Here is a 16,001-nt window from a genome sequence, read left to right on the forward strand (position 1 = left end):
TTTTCTAATTCACCTCATTCTCACTCGTGACTTCTATCTGATTTCCACCAAACAGTAGATAAGTTTCATTATCTTAAATTTTGGATATGCGTAAAGATATATTGATTTTATTAAACAAAATGGAAAGCAAAAATTATCCTTGTACATTTTGTTYATTGAAAAGGTGATAAATAAGCTAAGATTTTAGTAAATAAAAAGGGGAAACAACTCTTGCATAAGAGGAAAAGAAACATGTATATAGATAGCTGCTGGTCTGGCGCCACGAGTGATGCAATGATTTTCCAACTTATTAAAGTTTATTTAAAGGCCTGAGTAGTTGCCAAATTGCTTATTTTAATCCATAACAGTAGGATGTCAAAGACAAAAAGAGAAACATCTTGAAAGGAGCTACAGTGAACATCTGCTTCCAAAACATACAAATTATATACAGATATTAGATTCCAGATGTTAAATATCAAAACAATTATTTTGATAAAACACCTCATTCATCTATCTTAGGAATTTTTAATGCCCACTGTCACAATATCTGAATGCTGATGACAGTAATGAGTTGTCAGAAGTTAGGTGATACCAACAGAAATTCAGAAATGGCAGATTCAAACCTAACAAGAGCAAAYGATTCTTCAAGAAAATTGTAGTTAAGGTGTGCAACTCTTGGCCAAGCCATATTTTGGATRTTTAAATGTCACACAGACTTCAGGAGAGATTGAACTAAATGACAAAAAAAAAAAATTTCCTCAGGACTACTAAAAACAGAGAGATCAGGAAKTTCCTAAAGTACAAATAACTAAAGACTAAGAGAAGATACATGGGGGAGGCAGCTCTACATCCTCTACATCCTTACTCTGCTTATTTTTTTCCTCTAAGCATTGTCTGTTAGTCCCTGTGAGCGACAGATTCATGCTCTAGATGGAACCTTGGTCTGACACAACACAGTTGCTCTTCAGCTCATACAGAAGAGCTTGGAGTTGTTAAACTTTCTTATTCCTTCTTTTCTTTAAAGGTGTGTTTGCAATGTTAATTAAAAACTAGTTAACGAATGGCTGCAAACTATTCACTTGACATCTCTGTACTTCAGAAAAAGCTATTGATTAGAATCACCTCACATGTAAACACAGGATAAAATGTTATGTTTATCTTTCAACATACACATACCATACGCTATCAAAACAGCAACAAAAATCAGTGAGTTTTCTTGTTATTTGATTAACAYACTTCTTATCTTTTTTTTCAGTGCATCAGCACAACTGAAAAGTTTTCCAGAAAACCCTGAAAGTTCATAAAATGTGAACYTATCAATGTCAATAATGCATTCTCATAATTACAATTATAGGTAATCTTAACATCGTATTACATATGTTTTGATTCCACAGTTAAGTTCTTTAAATGCTGAGATWAAAGTCAATCATATTTTCTGAATTTGTGTTTGTATATCTATATATGTGTGTATGTGTGTGTAATTATATACATTTATAAATAATTGYATCCTGTCCATATTTACAGCACTCATTTTTTTCATTCAGCGTGCACTACAGCTAACCACCAAGTCAATTTAAGGACAGCCTGCTTGAGGTGCTAAAAAAGCCTGTAAGGAAAGAAAACTACAAATAATCTACCAGTGAAACTGCTGGCAAAGTCTTCTGACTGTAATGTGCAATTCCATGAGGATAGGACGGAGAACAAATTCCCTAAGTCTAAGAAGCAAAACTTTTGTAAGACACAAGGATCTAGGAGTTCAGGCAGGACTGACAACGAACCTTTGGCTCAGATTCAACCTGTAGACTACTATCTCTGCCTTGATGACAATAGAGGGAAAGATGCAGTGAAAAGGAAAAGCCTCCACCACATTGGCTCATGGAGAAAGAGTTAAACTTATAAACTACATAGATTTTTTTTGTATATATATAGGCTTATAATAGAATATACTTCAAAATTGAAGATGTGTAACTACCATTCTGGATAGAAATTCTTAAGATCAGTCAATGTCAGTTTTGAAGGYTTGTATGTGATAAAGGCTACATTTATTGAGTCATAAAAATCYATGTCTGATTTAACTTATTCACACTTCTTTTAAGTAGCTTCATTTGGAATCATGTCAATACAGAATGTTTTAACAATGAGGCWTGTGGACAAACTATTACTATAGCAAATACCTGTTAAAGATAMATTTTACTCTTTTCCACTTATAAGWACAAGTCAAAAAACCAAACCAAAYAAAATCTAYCAATCTAATTTTAGTTCTCCCAAAGAGTTTAATGAAATGGTATCTATGTGTAGGTGTACCAATACCAAATCAATCAATAAATGAATTAAACCAATATCCATTTACTAAATACTCAGGAAGTTTAAGATACATACTTAGTATTTTCAACCCAAGATGCACAATACSTTTAGGAAAATAAAAAAAACACAGTGTTTCATGACCCTTTAGCCACTCATAAAGTGTATTTTTCAGAAAACAACATCAAACTATACTGCCTAATTACCCTTGGCAAAGTGAAGGGCACCTCATATGCTAGAAGTTAGCACAGTGAGCAGAAAACATACACRTTCTCCCTCTCACCATGAAATAGAACTGCAGCAGGTACCAAAAGAAGTTGGCAATACCTATCATGACATGAGAAGAGGAAAGCACATTTTTTTAAACCACAGCCCCCAATGTGATCCTTGAATATTCTAAATTTTAAATTAAAGCTGTCCACAACAGCAGTGGAACTGATTCTTTGCTGGGAATGTGGTAGAGAATCAGCAGCTCTTTTCTGCCTATTCAGCAAAATCTAGTTTGCAAGATAGCACTTCACACAGGCAAAGTCTGCATTTTTGCTCCTCAGATTCTCTACAAAAAACTCCCAGAATTTTGTTAAAATTAGTATTTGAAACGACACATGGGTACTGATGGTAGTCACATGAGAATTTTATGTATAAATAAAAATCATACACTAAAAGGACATTTTCAGTCATGCCCCCTCAGTGTTATCAGAATACCCAGAACTTTGCATATATTTTTTTCTCCCTGAAAGCTGAATTTTGGCATGGTTAGGGAGACATTTTGTTGAATAAGTAGTCTCYTTACTACTTCAAACAAAACACATCAAAGACCCATAATCCAAGGAGAGTCTTCGCAGAAAAGATCTTTCATGCACTTATATAATATTGCATAGCACCCTGTTCAGAAGTTCATGGACAACTTCCAGACGGATTAGTTAAAATGTTGCCAGAGAAATCTGTCTCTAGCATATTTTAGCAAAGTTTTCATTGTTGGAATTACTGGAGTTTTTGGGTTTTTTGTCAATACCAAGCTAAAACTAAGAAGTCTACTACAGAGAAAAATAACTTCAAAATATGAGGACTAAAATCTCCTCAAATTTGTATATTTGTTTCATTCTATTACAGAATTAKCAGGGATCATTTTCATTATTCACTAAACATGCAAGCATATATTTGTAACACTTTGTGATAGACTTAGTTTTCACAAGAAGAAAAGAATAATAGAAATAAAAAAAGACAGTTTCTAACAAATAATTTGTTTATTTGGCTTTGCTTGTACTGCTTATAACCACATATTCYATGTTTCTATTTGGAAAATGTGGACCAACTTAAATGTGTAAAGGAAAAACTTAAGTTGGTGTGTGCATCAGCAGTAAGTTGATACCTGTGAATACTATGATCCACTGAATGGGACAAATCTCATYGGCCTGAATTTCTGCATGTAAGGAAATTTCAAAGAAAACTGCCCAAGACWTGAAATTAAATTCTGTTACAGTAAGATTTCAGGGAAAACACAGACATGCAAGTGGTGTGCAAAAATTTGTATCTCAATCTCATTTAATACACTGAGTTGTCTTCAAAGGTTTTCATTAATGTGTGGAAGATCTTTCTTGGCAGTTTCATAATCACTAAGAAAGGCYYCCAAAAGKCAAAAGCTACAAATTAAAATAGAGMAGAACTAAACAAACTGAATCTCAATATTTTAGATTTATTTCATGAAGCCAGAACATCATGATTTCCATATTTTGCAGCATAATTATGATAATTATGATAATTATGTCAGTACTTGGTAAACACATATTTTTTAATTGAATATTTATTTTTGTGTTTCAGTGAAAATACATATGGTCAAATCATATGAAGACACATATCACAAAACTGAATGCAAGAAAAAAATAGYAATGTTTGCTTGATATATTAATTCAAAATGGAAACATTTATGACTGTGTAACCACATCTACATATGTTTGCTGCATTGTAAGGTGGGTGGAAGGATAAATATTAGTCTTTTTGATCGCTGCAATAAAGTCAGTTTGAAGCAAACTAACAGTGAGGAAACATCATGATTACCTGCTAAGTATTATGAAATCATCAAGAAGTATTTATGCAATAAGTAAGTCTCTTTGGCAACGTTGGTATCATTAAACAACACAAAATTGTGCAAAAAGATTTTGCTCGGTGGAAATCAGAATAAGATAAAGTGGAGGGGGAAWAGGAAATAAAGGTATTAATTGCAGGCAAGTAATTCCCAAGTATGAATAATTATTGCTCATCACATGCCTAAATCTTATTTATCCTTTTATTCTGCATTATAATTTATCATCAAATTATATGTCCTTTTCAAGATGACTATAATATAGGAAACGATTAGATCTGTTCTTACATTTTTCACAGCGAATTGAATGCTTCTTTTGTAATCAAGAACTGGAAACTTATTTCTGGTTTTTAGAAGCACAACAGCTTGTGCTTCACCTAACAGAGCCAACAGCAGGAAGCATAAACAAAAAGAAAGTATTGAATCTATCCTCTATGTTGCTTAGAATTTAAATCTCGTTTTTTCCAAAAGCACGGTTCTTGTGCACACAGGTGATGAAGGACACTGATTTGATTCCACTGCTAAATAAAACTAATCATATATTATGACAGCAATGTGATGGAATAAATTTATAATATTCAAGTGTTGCCTCCAACCTATAACACAGACCATCAAAAAACCTCCCACAACAGCAGTATTTGAGAAGTTGCAATACTTACAGCATTTTTCTAACCAGAATATTAAAATGTACACTGGAAAAAGAGTTCTCCACATGCAAAGTATCATTAAGACCATGATCCACAGCTTATTCAATTCAATGACCACCTTTCCAATACATGACTGAGATTTAGGGGGCCAATTTGAAGCAGATTTTTTGCTGGTGTAAATGCTTGAACACACTTCAAGATTTACRCTTGTCTGCATGTATCAAAAGTACATCTAATACTTTAGGTACTTCCAACATACATTCTACAAATATGTTTTCCAATTAATGTAGAATACTCTTCATTTTAATACTTCTGYTGTTTTGAAAAAGAAACATATAAGAGAAAAAAACAGAAGTAAATATTCCTTAAATATTCCACTTTCAGTAAAACCTCAAAAMCACTTAATAACCAAGTATTGTTACACAAACGCCTTTGTAAGGATGATTGCTCCAAGAATAAATTTTGGCTTTATGACAAATTAATTGTAACATGATTTCTCTTCTGCACTTCGAACTTCGAAAAATTATCCATTTTCATGCATAGGACAATTTTTTACATAAATGTTAAGGAGACCAACACCATGTRGTTTTCCCCCTCAAATTATCTTATTTATCAATTAACTTGCAAGTTCTAACTTATTCCTAATCAGTGGTGATTTAAAAATGTTCACAGTGATACATGAACTTTTCATGTGAAAATTCATTTCAGACCCCTATTCAAATGAATTTTGTTACAGAGTTATGTACTGGCATTTCCAGTCACTCCACTGCCTAGTCTCATGCCTGAAAGATGTCTAATTCCTAAATATAGGGTGTGATACAGAAGTATAACTCATGGAAGCAATTCCACTTAAACTGATAGATCTGTTATGTTTACAACCGCCTAACATTCCTCAAGTGAGAAATTCCTCAAGTGAGAGCTAGACAATTTATGGGTAGTTACTACAGTCTAAAATATCATTCAGTACTTTACCCTTGGAGTATCTGAGACAATATAAATAGTGGTAAAAGCCCAGCGACAGTAGACAGAGGTTGAAAGCAGACTGAGGTTGTTTTATTGTGGTTGGGCTTTCTGACTACATTTTGTTTTAATTTCCAGTGAAGATCACTTGTTCTATTTAAAGTTTATGGACACAGAACTTTTCATTTGTCTGTGCTCATTGTTAATGAGACTTTAGGGAGGCTTTTGCCTGAGTGTAATGAAGAACTCTGCTTCCTCTGCTGCTGCACTGATTTTGCACAATCAAATAGAACAGTTACCTTTAAAATCTGAAAGAAAAAAAAAGAAAAACAAAAAAGAAAATGAAACTGTCCTCCTTGAGTTCTGTCTCCAGTCCCAGTTTTGGGCTTCCCAGAAGATGAAAAATGCTCTAAAGAAACTGGAGTGACTCYGACAGAACCAATTTAGTTCAGGCTGCAGCACATCACACACAAGAAGCCAAGTGAACTGTTTCCTATCAAGCTGGAGAAGAACCTTACATGTACCTAATTACCACCTTATCCAATGGATCATTAGAGTTGGACTCAAACTCTCCCCCAAGGCTTACACTGGTGGAACATAAATCAGTGGTCACAAGTTGCAAGAGAAGAAGCTCCAAGTGGGTATAAGGAAAATATTCTTCACAGTGAGAGTAGTTAAGCCTTGGAACAGGTTCCCAGATGGATTGKGGGATTCCCATCTTTGGAGAGTTTTGAAGCTCTACTGGACAAGAGAGGGCCTGAGAAACATGATCTAGAAGCTAGATCTCTTTCCTCAAAAGGCTGGTCCTACAAAGACCCCTTCTTACCTAATTATTCAAATTTTCTGAAAAAGTTCAAAATGAAAATTTTGTACAAAGTTTATAATATTAATAAATAAAACAAAGAAAACCCCTTATTAAGTAAGGCTTACCTCCATAAAAACACCTGCAGAAGTAAGAGAAAATCCTGAGAAACAGAAACAAGTTTCATCTTAAAAAATTATTTACTTTTATTTTGTTGGTTTATTTCAACTTCATATTATTATTTTTACCTGAGTTCTAACATATTCATTTTAAATAATAGTAACATAAAGGCATATGGATGAAGCAAACTTTCAATAACTATTAAAATATTAGACTAATGAAAAATAGCAAAAACACCAGTATCTTTGATATCTGGATACTCTGTCTCAGTTCTTGCAGACTTAAAAAATTTTACCAATGTCTCTCACTTTCCTTCCTTCCTTCTATGTCAAACAGCCCTAATTCATCGATATTAAAAAAAAGTTAACATATTCCTGACAAAACCAGCCCCCCCAAATTATATTACAGATAAAAATAAGGAAGAACATAATTTCATGGATCTGGAAAATAAGTTTTCAGGARAATTTGTCTTCACAGAGACTCAGTTTTCAGATATCTTCTAACACTTGAAGGTCAAACTAAAGTTTCTTTTAATTAAAATAAAGTATCTCAGTATGGCATTTTTTCTTTATGTCTTTGCCAGATTTGTGGAACAAATCCAATTGGTAATGCCTYATCTGTAAAAAACGAAACTGATTTCCAAACGTGCATGTAGCTGTTTTTGAGAGATTAGTGCAGGCAAGTTACCTTAGAAATTTCAGTTTTCCCGCAGGAAAAAGAAAAAAACAGAAGTAATATAACTTCTTATTTTGACTAAGATCCCTAAATATATTTAGAATTTTACCATAAACAGGTAAGTGACACAGAGCTATTCTGAATCAAAGCTGTCAAACTGTAACTTACAATAAGCAGCCTTCTTGAACAATTCTAAATTGCACAATTTAAGTCAAAACAAACACAAGCAAGTAATAGTCATTTCAGAAGAAACATCAATGTCACTTTTCACTTTTTATTGCCTTATAATTGTACTCACTTTGAGAAAGAACAACTAGCATTACTATCTAAYTTCTCAATTTAGGGGAAAGTTTAAGCTACATTTGTTTCAAGCTGACATCTGAAACAACATACCACTTTATTACACACATAYTCTTTGTGATGGAGATGAGACAAACCTCTACTTCCAACACTGTGTGACAAACACATCCAGGTACAAAAAGGATAATTGTTAATAAAAATATTTTTACTACATTTTCTGTAAGAAAATGCAGCAGAAAAAGACCCACAAAACGAGAAGAGAGTAAGCTGAAGTATATACATTACAGATGCTAATTTTTTGGATAAACATAAAACATGAGAAGAAACCAGAACCTGCAGCCATGGGAGCATTATATCTGAGGCCATCAGATTTTTCAAAAGATCACAGGTGATTGCTGTTAGATTTATAAATAGCTGAGCTATCTTTTATTTGCATGAGACATCTGAAGAAAAAAAGATTTTCAAATGTTGTTAATTTATAAATCAAGAAATCTAATACCAAAACACTGGCCATATTACACCTGAAAACACAACTAATTCAAATCAGTTAATATTTTCTAGTTCATTTCTGATTGCACACATAATCAAAATACCTATACTTGAAACATTTTAAGAGTAGCCTTGTTTAGTTGTGAAGCTAAAGCAATGCTTAATCATTAGCAAACTTTCTCCCTATTTTTGATACAGTAATAGAATTAGTGCTGCTTCTTAAACATCAAGTTGACACTGCACAAAAACATTATCAAGAATATATATTTAAAATTAAAAGAAACAATGTAAGAGATGACTCAAGGATAGAAAAAACCTAATAAAGTTCAAGCAAATCACATGCTTATAATGGTTTGCAGAGGTTGGTGCTTTTGACTGAAGAAGCAAATTAAACAAACTAATGTCTGGTGCCTCTGAAACCACAGGCAAGATGACAATGTAACTGGACTTAAAGAGAAATAGTGGCCCAACATCAAACAAAACACTTAAAACACTTAAAAAGGGGGAAAAAAGGAAAAAAGAAAAAAGTAAAAGAGAAAAGAAAGTTGCATCCAATTTCCATCCATCCAAGGACAAACTAAAAAGATTTTAGAATCCTGAGCATTGTGTTGYTGGTTTTAGCTTAAACAATGCCCAAGAATTTTTTTTCTGAGCATTCAAGCCTCTAACTGAATTTTCACAGGACTGTAAGAATGCGTGACAAAGAGCCTCAAAATGTTACTGAACTATTTAATTGATATTTTCCTGCTACTTTCTTTTCCCTGGCAATACACATGAAGAAACTGTTCCCTTAGCAAAGTGACTCCAACAACAGAAATTGTGTGTATTTACAGCAGCTTTTACAACAGAAATGTGTGTATTTTCAGCAGCCTTTTCATACAAGACAATGTTAACTTTGACAGAAACAAATAATGAAGAACATTTTGCTGTGAAAAACTGTGGTCTTCAGAGAAACAGGGCAATTCTTATTGTCCCATGATGAAAAAGAAAAGTGTGCCATTAACTAGAGAGTGAAATAAATTTCAGGCCCAGTTCAGGACTCAATTAGCCAAGGAACTTCATGACTCTGAAGACTTTTTGAAATGGATATTTTTTGTCCAAAAATACGTAAAAACTTAAGGGAGTGAATGAAAACCATGACTGTAATTCAGTTATTGTCTACTCTATTATAAAAACACAAGTAAAATTATCCTTCAGTACTATCTTAGAATACAAGCTTTAGCATATTATAACATGTAGGGACAAAATCTTGGTTTCATTAAGAATTGTTCTATAAGTCAATTTTWGCATTGAAGACTTAGCTATTTGGAGATAATTGTATGCCTGAACACCATTGATTTTAATACCATTTAAGTACTTTCAAGTACTTAAAAATATCTAAAGCCCAAATCTAAAGCCTACCTAATGGAGAAAATTAATATATTAAAAARGGCTTTTAGCAGCTAACACTAAAATAAAGGAAAAGAAAACCACTTCCTGTTTATTAGAGCACTGTATAGATTAAYTATTCAACTGGAAAACCTTTCCATATTACAGCAAAACACTCTAAAGGGAAAAACATTAGCCAGTCTCCTGCTAGTTAATTTTGATACGCTGAGCTTTTATTAAGCATCATTAAATCCATAGTATGTAACAATGAGACATTTAGCTCTTCTCATTCCAAACACACTCAAATAAGATAAAGACTTTTTTCTGCAGTCAACATTAAATCCAGAAATATTTAATTTCTGGATTTAATCTGAAGCTATATGTGATGCCAGATAAGCAAAGAAATATCTTTTGAATGAGAAAACTACATAAGCATTRTTTTAAAATCTATTTAGGTTATTCTAATGAAGTTTCAGATTTACTGGCTCTTCATTTTCACTGTTAATTACCTTTCTCTTTATGTGGGACTTTAGAGAAGAAAATAGGAGGGGTGGGGAGAAAGAAAATGAAATTATAAAGAGATAGATATATTTTTCTTCCATGGGACAACTTGGGAAAGGCTTAGTGTCCAGCTGAAGATGTTTGTTTTYCAACAGTTCTAAACACAGGACTGTACAATAGATTGAGGAATAACTTGCAGAATCATAGCTTAAAACAACAGATGGGTCAGACAATGAAATAAGAAAGAAGTTGGCACCTGAAGGASTACTTCCCAACTCCCTACAAGTCTGGATTTTGACCAGTAAGTTTGATAAACAAGGAAACTCTTTGCAGAAATTCTGCTTCCTCCAGCATGGGATTTTCTCCCTCACCAAAACCAATATAAACTTCAGCAATGTGGACAGTAAACTGAGCAAAGAGAATGCCATATCAGAAAATCCATATGTTTCAAAGTGGCATTCATTCCACACAATGAATGCAGAAGACTTCATCAGTCTTAAATATTTGCCTTTGTGAACCGTCAAATATGAACATTGTTTGATTATGAAAATGGAGGAGAAAAAAAACAAACCAACAGTGCCAAAAGCACTGCCTTACATGTTAGGACAAAAGTAATAAGGACAAGATTTAAGAATATCTCCACAGATATTGATGAAAGTCCCTAACTTAATTAAAACTATAYGGGGAGATAAGATTTTCATTAGGTTTACCTCTTCATGAAACTACACAGGGAATATTTTTCTAAGGCAATGAAGTCAGCTTATATTACAGACAAAAGTAGAATTGGGCATGATTTTCTATGGCTAGAGAAAAAAGAGGCAACAGTAGCATCGCTATTTTAAGAGTCATAAATAGAAAATTAGTATGCATAAAATTCTCAGGGGATTGTATATCTCCTGGATTCAGACATGTCAATATTTAGAAAATTAGAACATCAATCCACTTTTACAACAACGAGACAAAGACTTGCCAGCTCTCCTCTGAGTAGTACAACAAAGGCAGAAATAGCTTCTCCCTGGTAACTTGCAAGATCAACAACGTACCATTCTGCTACTGGTTTGGCAATGCTGTCAAAAACCACATCTTGTTTTGTCTCTTGATCAAAAATTTTCTGAAACCTGAAAATATTAAGAAAATAATAATTGCTTAGAATGTTAAAACACTACTTGATTCATACATTTTTGTTTGTGTTTGGAATAGTCAATGTTTACATCATTAGGCTTACATAACTTAGTACAATGTTTTCCCTGTAGTCTTAACCACAGCTTGCTGTTGTGCTGTTGTACATAAATACGCTGTACACAGAGCTGCTTTGACAAGATCTGTACAATAAAATCCTCTGATAAAATGATGTGGCTTAGAAAAAAATAAACCGTATTTTAAATCTATCAAGAGAATTAGTGTTTGTAACTGGCACCACACTGAATTCTGGATAAATAGATTACACTATAACCAAATACAGCATTCCACCAGTACAGCCAGGCTCACATTTTTTGAAGCTATTTCCTTCACTCTGCTGCAAAATTACTATAAGTCATAAGGAAATATTTCAATATATTTTGTCACTTTCTATAGAAAATATTTGAAGTTGTTTTACAGAATCAGAAATCTTGAGGTTGGAAGGGACCATTTTCTCTAATTCCCCTGCTCAAAGCAAAGTCACCCAGAACAGGGTTCTGTCCTGTCAGGTTTTGAATATTTCCACATATAAAGGCTCCACAACCTCTCTGGGCAACCTGTTCCAGTATTTGRTCACTTCACAGTGGGATCGCCAGCACAGGAAAGAAGGMCRTTGACCTATTGGAGCAAGTCTGGAACAGGCTACCAAGATCATTAAGAGGGATGGAGCACCTTTCCTTTGAAGAAAAGCTAAGAGAATTGGGATTGTTCAACCTGGAAAMAAGAAGGCCTTGGGGTGACCTAATTGCAGCCTCCCAGTACCTGAATGGAGCCTAAAAGAAAGATGGAGCGGAATTTTTCCCTAGGACATGTAGCGACACTACAGGGGTAATGGCTTTAAACTGAGAGTAGTTTTAAAGTAGATATTAGGAAGAAATTATTTACTGTGAGAGTATTGAAATACTGAAAGACAGTGAAATAGATTGCTCAGAGATGTTGCCAATGCTCCACTCCTGGATGTGCTTAAGGCCAGGCTGGATGGAACTCTGAGCAACCTAGCCTAATGGCAGAGAGTGTTGGAACTAAATGATCTTTAAGGTTCCTTCCAACCCAAGTCATTTTATGATTCTGTGATAATTCCTGTATTTCAATCTGTGCCCAGTAACTCTTGTCCGGCACTTGGGCACCAYCGAGAAGCATCTGGTTCCATCTTCATTTCCCCTTTCCCCATCAGGTGTTATAGAAGTTGATGAGGCCTTGAGCCTTCTCTGAGCTCAACAGTCCCAGGTTCCTCAGCCTCTCCTCACATGTCATATTCTCCAGTCCCTTAATCATCTTTATGTCCCTTTGCTGGAGCCCRCAACTGGACACAGAATTCCAGATGTGATCTCCCTGGCTTTGATGAGGGGAAGGATCAACTTCCATGATCTGCTGGCAAGCCTCTTTTTAATCCAGGGGCTGTTGACCTTTGCTGCAAATGGTGTATTGCCATGTTCAACTTGTTTACCAGTATTCAAGGTTTGCAAAACTGCTTTCAGTCATCCTTGAGCCAGCCCTGGTTATTCCACATTAGGAGCAGGACATGGCATTTCATTTAGTTGAAACTTCTTGAGGTTCCTATTGACTCCTTTCTTCAGTGTCCTGAGGTCAGGAGGAAAGGCTGGTGCATCAGCCATCCCTCCCAGTTCTATACTGTCTGTGAACTTGCTGAARCTACACTGGGTCCCATCACTCAGGTCACTAACACTGAACAACACTGGACTCTTGTACTGCCTACACCAGCAACTAGCCTCCAGCTGGCCTGGCTGACAGCCCTCTGAGCCCCTGATGCAACCCTCTGAGACCAGCAGCTCAGTTTGTTTTCAACACCGCTCACCATGTCCTTATCTAGGCTTTCCTGATTCCATTCCTCACACAGCATTCCTGGGTCACCTGACAGTCCTCYCATGCATTCTACCCCTCTTTTAATATAGCCATTTAGTTGGGAGATGCTTCCTCATTCAGTCAGGAATGTGCCTCCTGCTGCCTTTGCATGATTTTCTGTTCATGTGGATGAACTGTTCTCAAGCTTGGAGAAGATGACCCTTGAAAATCAGCCAGTTTTCCTGGACATCTCTCCAGGACACTGTTTCAGAGAATTTTTTCAAACAGATCCATGAACAAGCTAAAATCTGCAGTCATGGATTCCACGGTTGCAATCCTATTTTTTGCCTTACTCCCTTCTCTCAATATCCTGAATTTCACTATCTCATGGCCACTRCAGTTAAAGCTACCTCCGGGCTTAATATCCCTCAACAGTTCATCCATGTTTGCAAATATCCTGATTGGTTTTTTAACTGTACATTAGGAAGTTGTCATCCACACATTCTAGCAGCTACCTGYACTGCTGGTGCTCTGTTGTGCTGTCCCCCCTGTTTGAAACTTTATGCTGCCACAGAACTTCCCAGGGTGTGCAGAAAGGCCTTAGGGACACTGTGTAGAAAGGCACTGTGCTGTCCCATGCAGTGGGTACAGAATCACAGACAAATGCAGTACACAAAACATAAGTACATACATTCTATCCTGCTGAAGCTTAATCAGTCAAGTAATTCAAACAATTGTTCTTGCATTGTCTAAAGGATAAGGCATAGGGATTCTCAAAATCCATCTCTACAGAGTTTTAAATAAATTATAAAGTCAGACAAAAGTATTGGCATTTGTTAAGTCAAGCTTGGGCATCTGCAACCTAAGATAGTGTTGCATATTAATCTGTTCAGAGAGGGCAACATCATCTCCTTAAGTGATGTAAAATGACATCAGTTTGAGCTGCAGTTGTTCATGTGGAGCTCTCTTTTTAATACCATAAAGAAACAAATTTACTTGTTTATTAGTTAAAAAAAAAAAAAACAAATTGGAAAAGGACAGTCTCAACCTCGTCATTAAAGATGATTATAGATCTAGATTTATTCATCATCAAAATTTTAAAGTTTTGCCTCAGTTTTCTGTTGAAGTAATAAAAATGCTTGATTGATAACGGATTTTAAATTTCTAAAAAATATTTACATTCTACAACCAAGGATTTGTTTCTTTCAGCAGCTTCTGGTTTTCTTTACCTTGTTTTGGCTATGTCTGAAACACAGTTTCTAAACAGAACGCTTTACATCAAGACTCCTTTAGCCAGCCAGTGACAACTCATTAGATCACAAGAGAACACACAGTCCTGCTTCAGTCTTCATACCCAAATTTAAAATAAATTGCTAAAACAGAAGAACTGATAAATGAATCTTTGAGATGAGACTTAGATGGTAGCAGACACAWCACAGTGAAGAGCATATGCTTAAGTATCCTCTTTTTAAGCGAGTTGTATAAAGATAAACGTACCTACACCATAGTTCAAAGATTAGACTTTTCCTGATTCTATACATCTGTATCACGACACATAGGGTTGTCAATCACTAAAAGAAGAACATGGAAAGATAAGGCCCTTACTCACTTGAACCTGTAGATCTCTCGTTTATTATTGATGAACCCATCTGCTAAGTCACGTGGAACCGTAATCTCCAGACTGGGCAGAGATTCCTCATCATCCAGTGAATAACTCTAAGAAGCATGGATACAAATTCACAGAGTAATTTCATCGATAGAACAGCATTACCCTTACATATAACACTTACCTAAGCTTAAGCTGTAATTGTCTGGAGATAAACATTTTACAAATTGCACTAAATATGTGATAAGATCTTCCTTAACTACTGTGCAACAAAACAGCACATACTGGCATTATCCTGTCACTATGTAAAAACTACAGTAATAYTGAAAACAAAAGCACAGCCTTTTTGACATAATTTTCTTACCAAACCACTTTAATATCTGTGATGTYACAAAAAACAAAGCCATGGCCTCCAGTGCAGACCGCACAAAAAAACTTGCGAGAATACATTAGGAAAGGCCAAGACAAGAAAAATACTATGATGACAAGAGCTCGTTTAAAACAAGAAGGCAATTAACAGACCGAAATCCAGGGTTCCTGAGGAACACTTTCATTTTGTCTTTATTATCCCTTGCAAGGGCAGCCGTACACTGGGAGCAACACGTTCCCTTGTTGCTCAGAACACTATTGAACAGCACAAACTCAGTGACCCGTGTCAAGTGTTTTCCTGCAGAGCCTTTCTCTAGTAACTAGGCTGCAACTAAGTTCCTCACCCACTCCCCCAACAGTTACAGCCTAAAGTCCTCTACTTCGAGGTTCTATGAAAATCCTAAGGCTCTGGGGAGCAGGAACTTTTCGCCACACCCGCCCGCGTCCCAGCCCCTCCACCCAGCGCCCGAGCCTCTCGAGGGGAAGATGGCGCCTGCCCCGCGCCCCGAACCTCGCACCGGAGCGGGGTACGCGGGCAGCCCTCGGCTCTCCCTGGCACCCCCAGTTCACCCCCGGGTCACAGCTGCCCACCTACCCCCGCCTGCTGCCGCCTGCCCAGCGGCTTCACCCGCGCGTACACCCGGATCCTCTCCTTCACCATCGCCACCGCCGGGCCCCGGCAACGGTAACCGGGCACGGCCGGCGGGCACGCGCCGCAGCGCGCGCGGCGGCGGGAGCGGCCCCGGCCCTCACACACCCTCAGGGAGCGGGGAGCGGCCTCACACACCCTCAGGGAGCGGGGAGCGGCCTCACACACCC

General features: G+C 36.2%; 1 protein-coding gene across 1 annotated transcript in view; it reads right to left on the reverse strand.

Annotated features, from left to right (window-relative positions):
• KIF6 (kinesin family member 6) overlaps positions 1 to 15,849 on the reverse strand; it is a 147,032-nt gene extending 131,183 nt beyond the window's left edge. The window contains exons 1-3 of the mRNA XM_057370983.1: positions 15,778 to 15,849; positions 14,817 to 14,923; positions 11,269 to 11,343 (exon numbers count right to left, since the gene is read on the reverse strand). Coding sequence (XP_057226966.1) covers positions 11,269 to 11,343; positions 14,817 to 14,923; positions 15,778 to 15,843 — 248 coding nt within the window. The 5' untranslated portion in view covers positions 15,844 to 15,849. The remainder of the gene's footprint in view (positions 1 to 11,268; positions 11,344 to 14,816; positions 14,924 to 15,777) is intronic.
• Positions 15,850 to 16,001: the final 152 nt, after the last annotated feature.

Source organism: Malurus melanocephalus, unplaced genomic scaffold, assembly GCF_030028575.1.
Source record: "Malurus melanocephalus ecotype Western Australia unplaced genomic scaffold, MMel_1.1 scaffold_5, whole genome shotgun sequence".
Taxonomy (NCBI): domain Eukaryota; kingdom Metazoa; phylum Chordata; class Aves; order Passeriformes; family Maluridae; genus Malurus; species Malurus melanocephalus.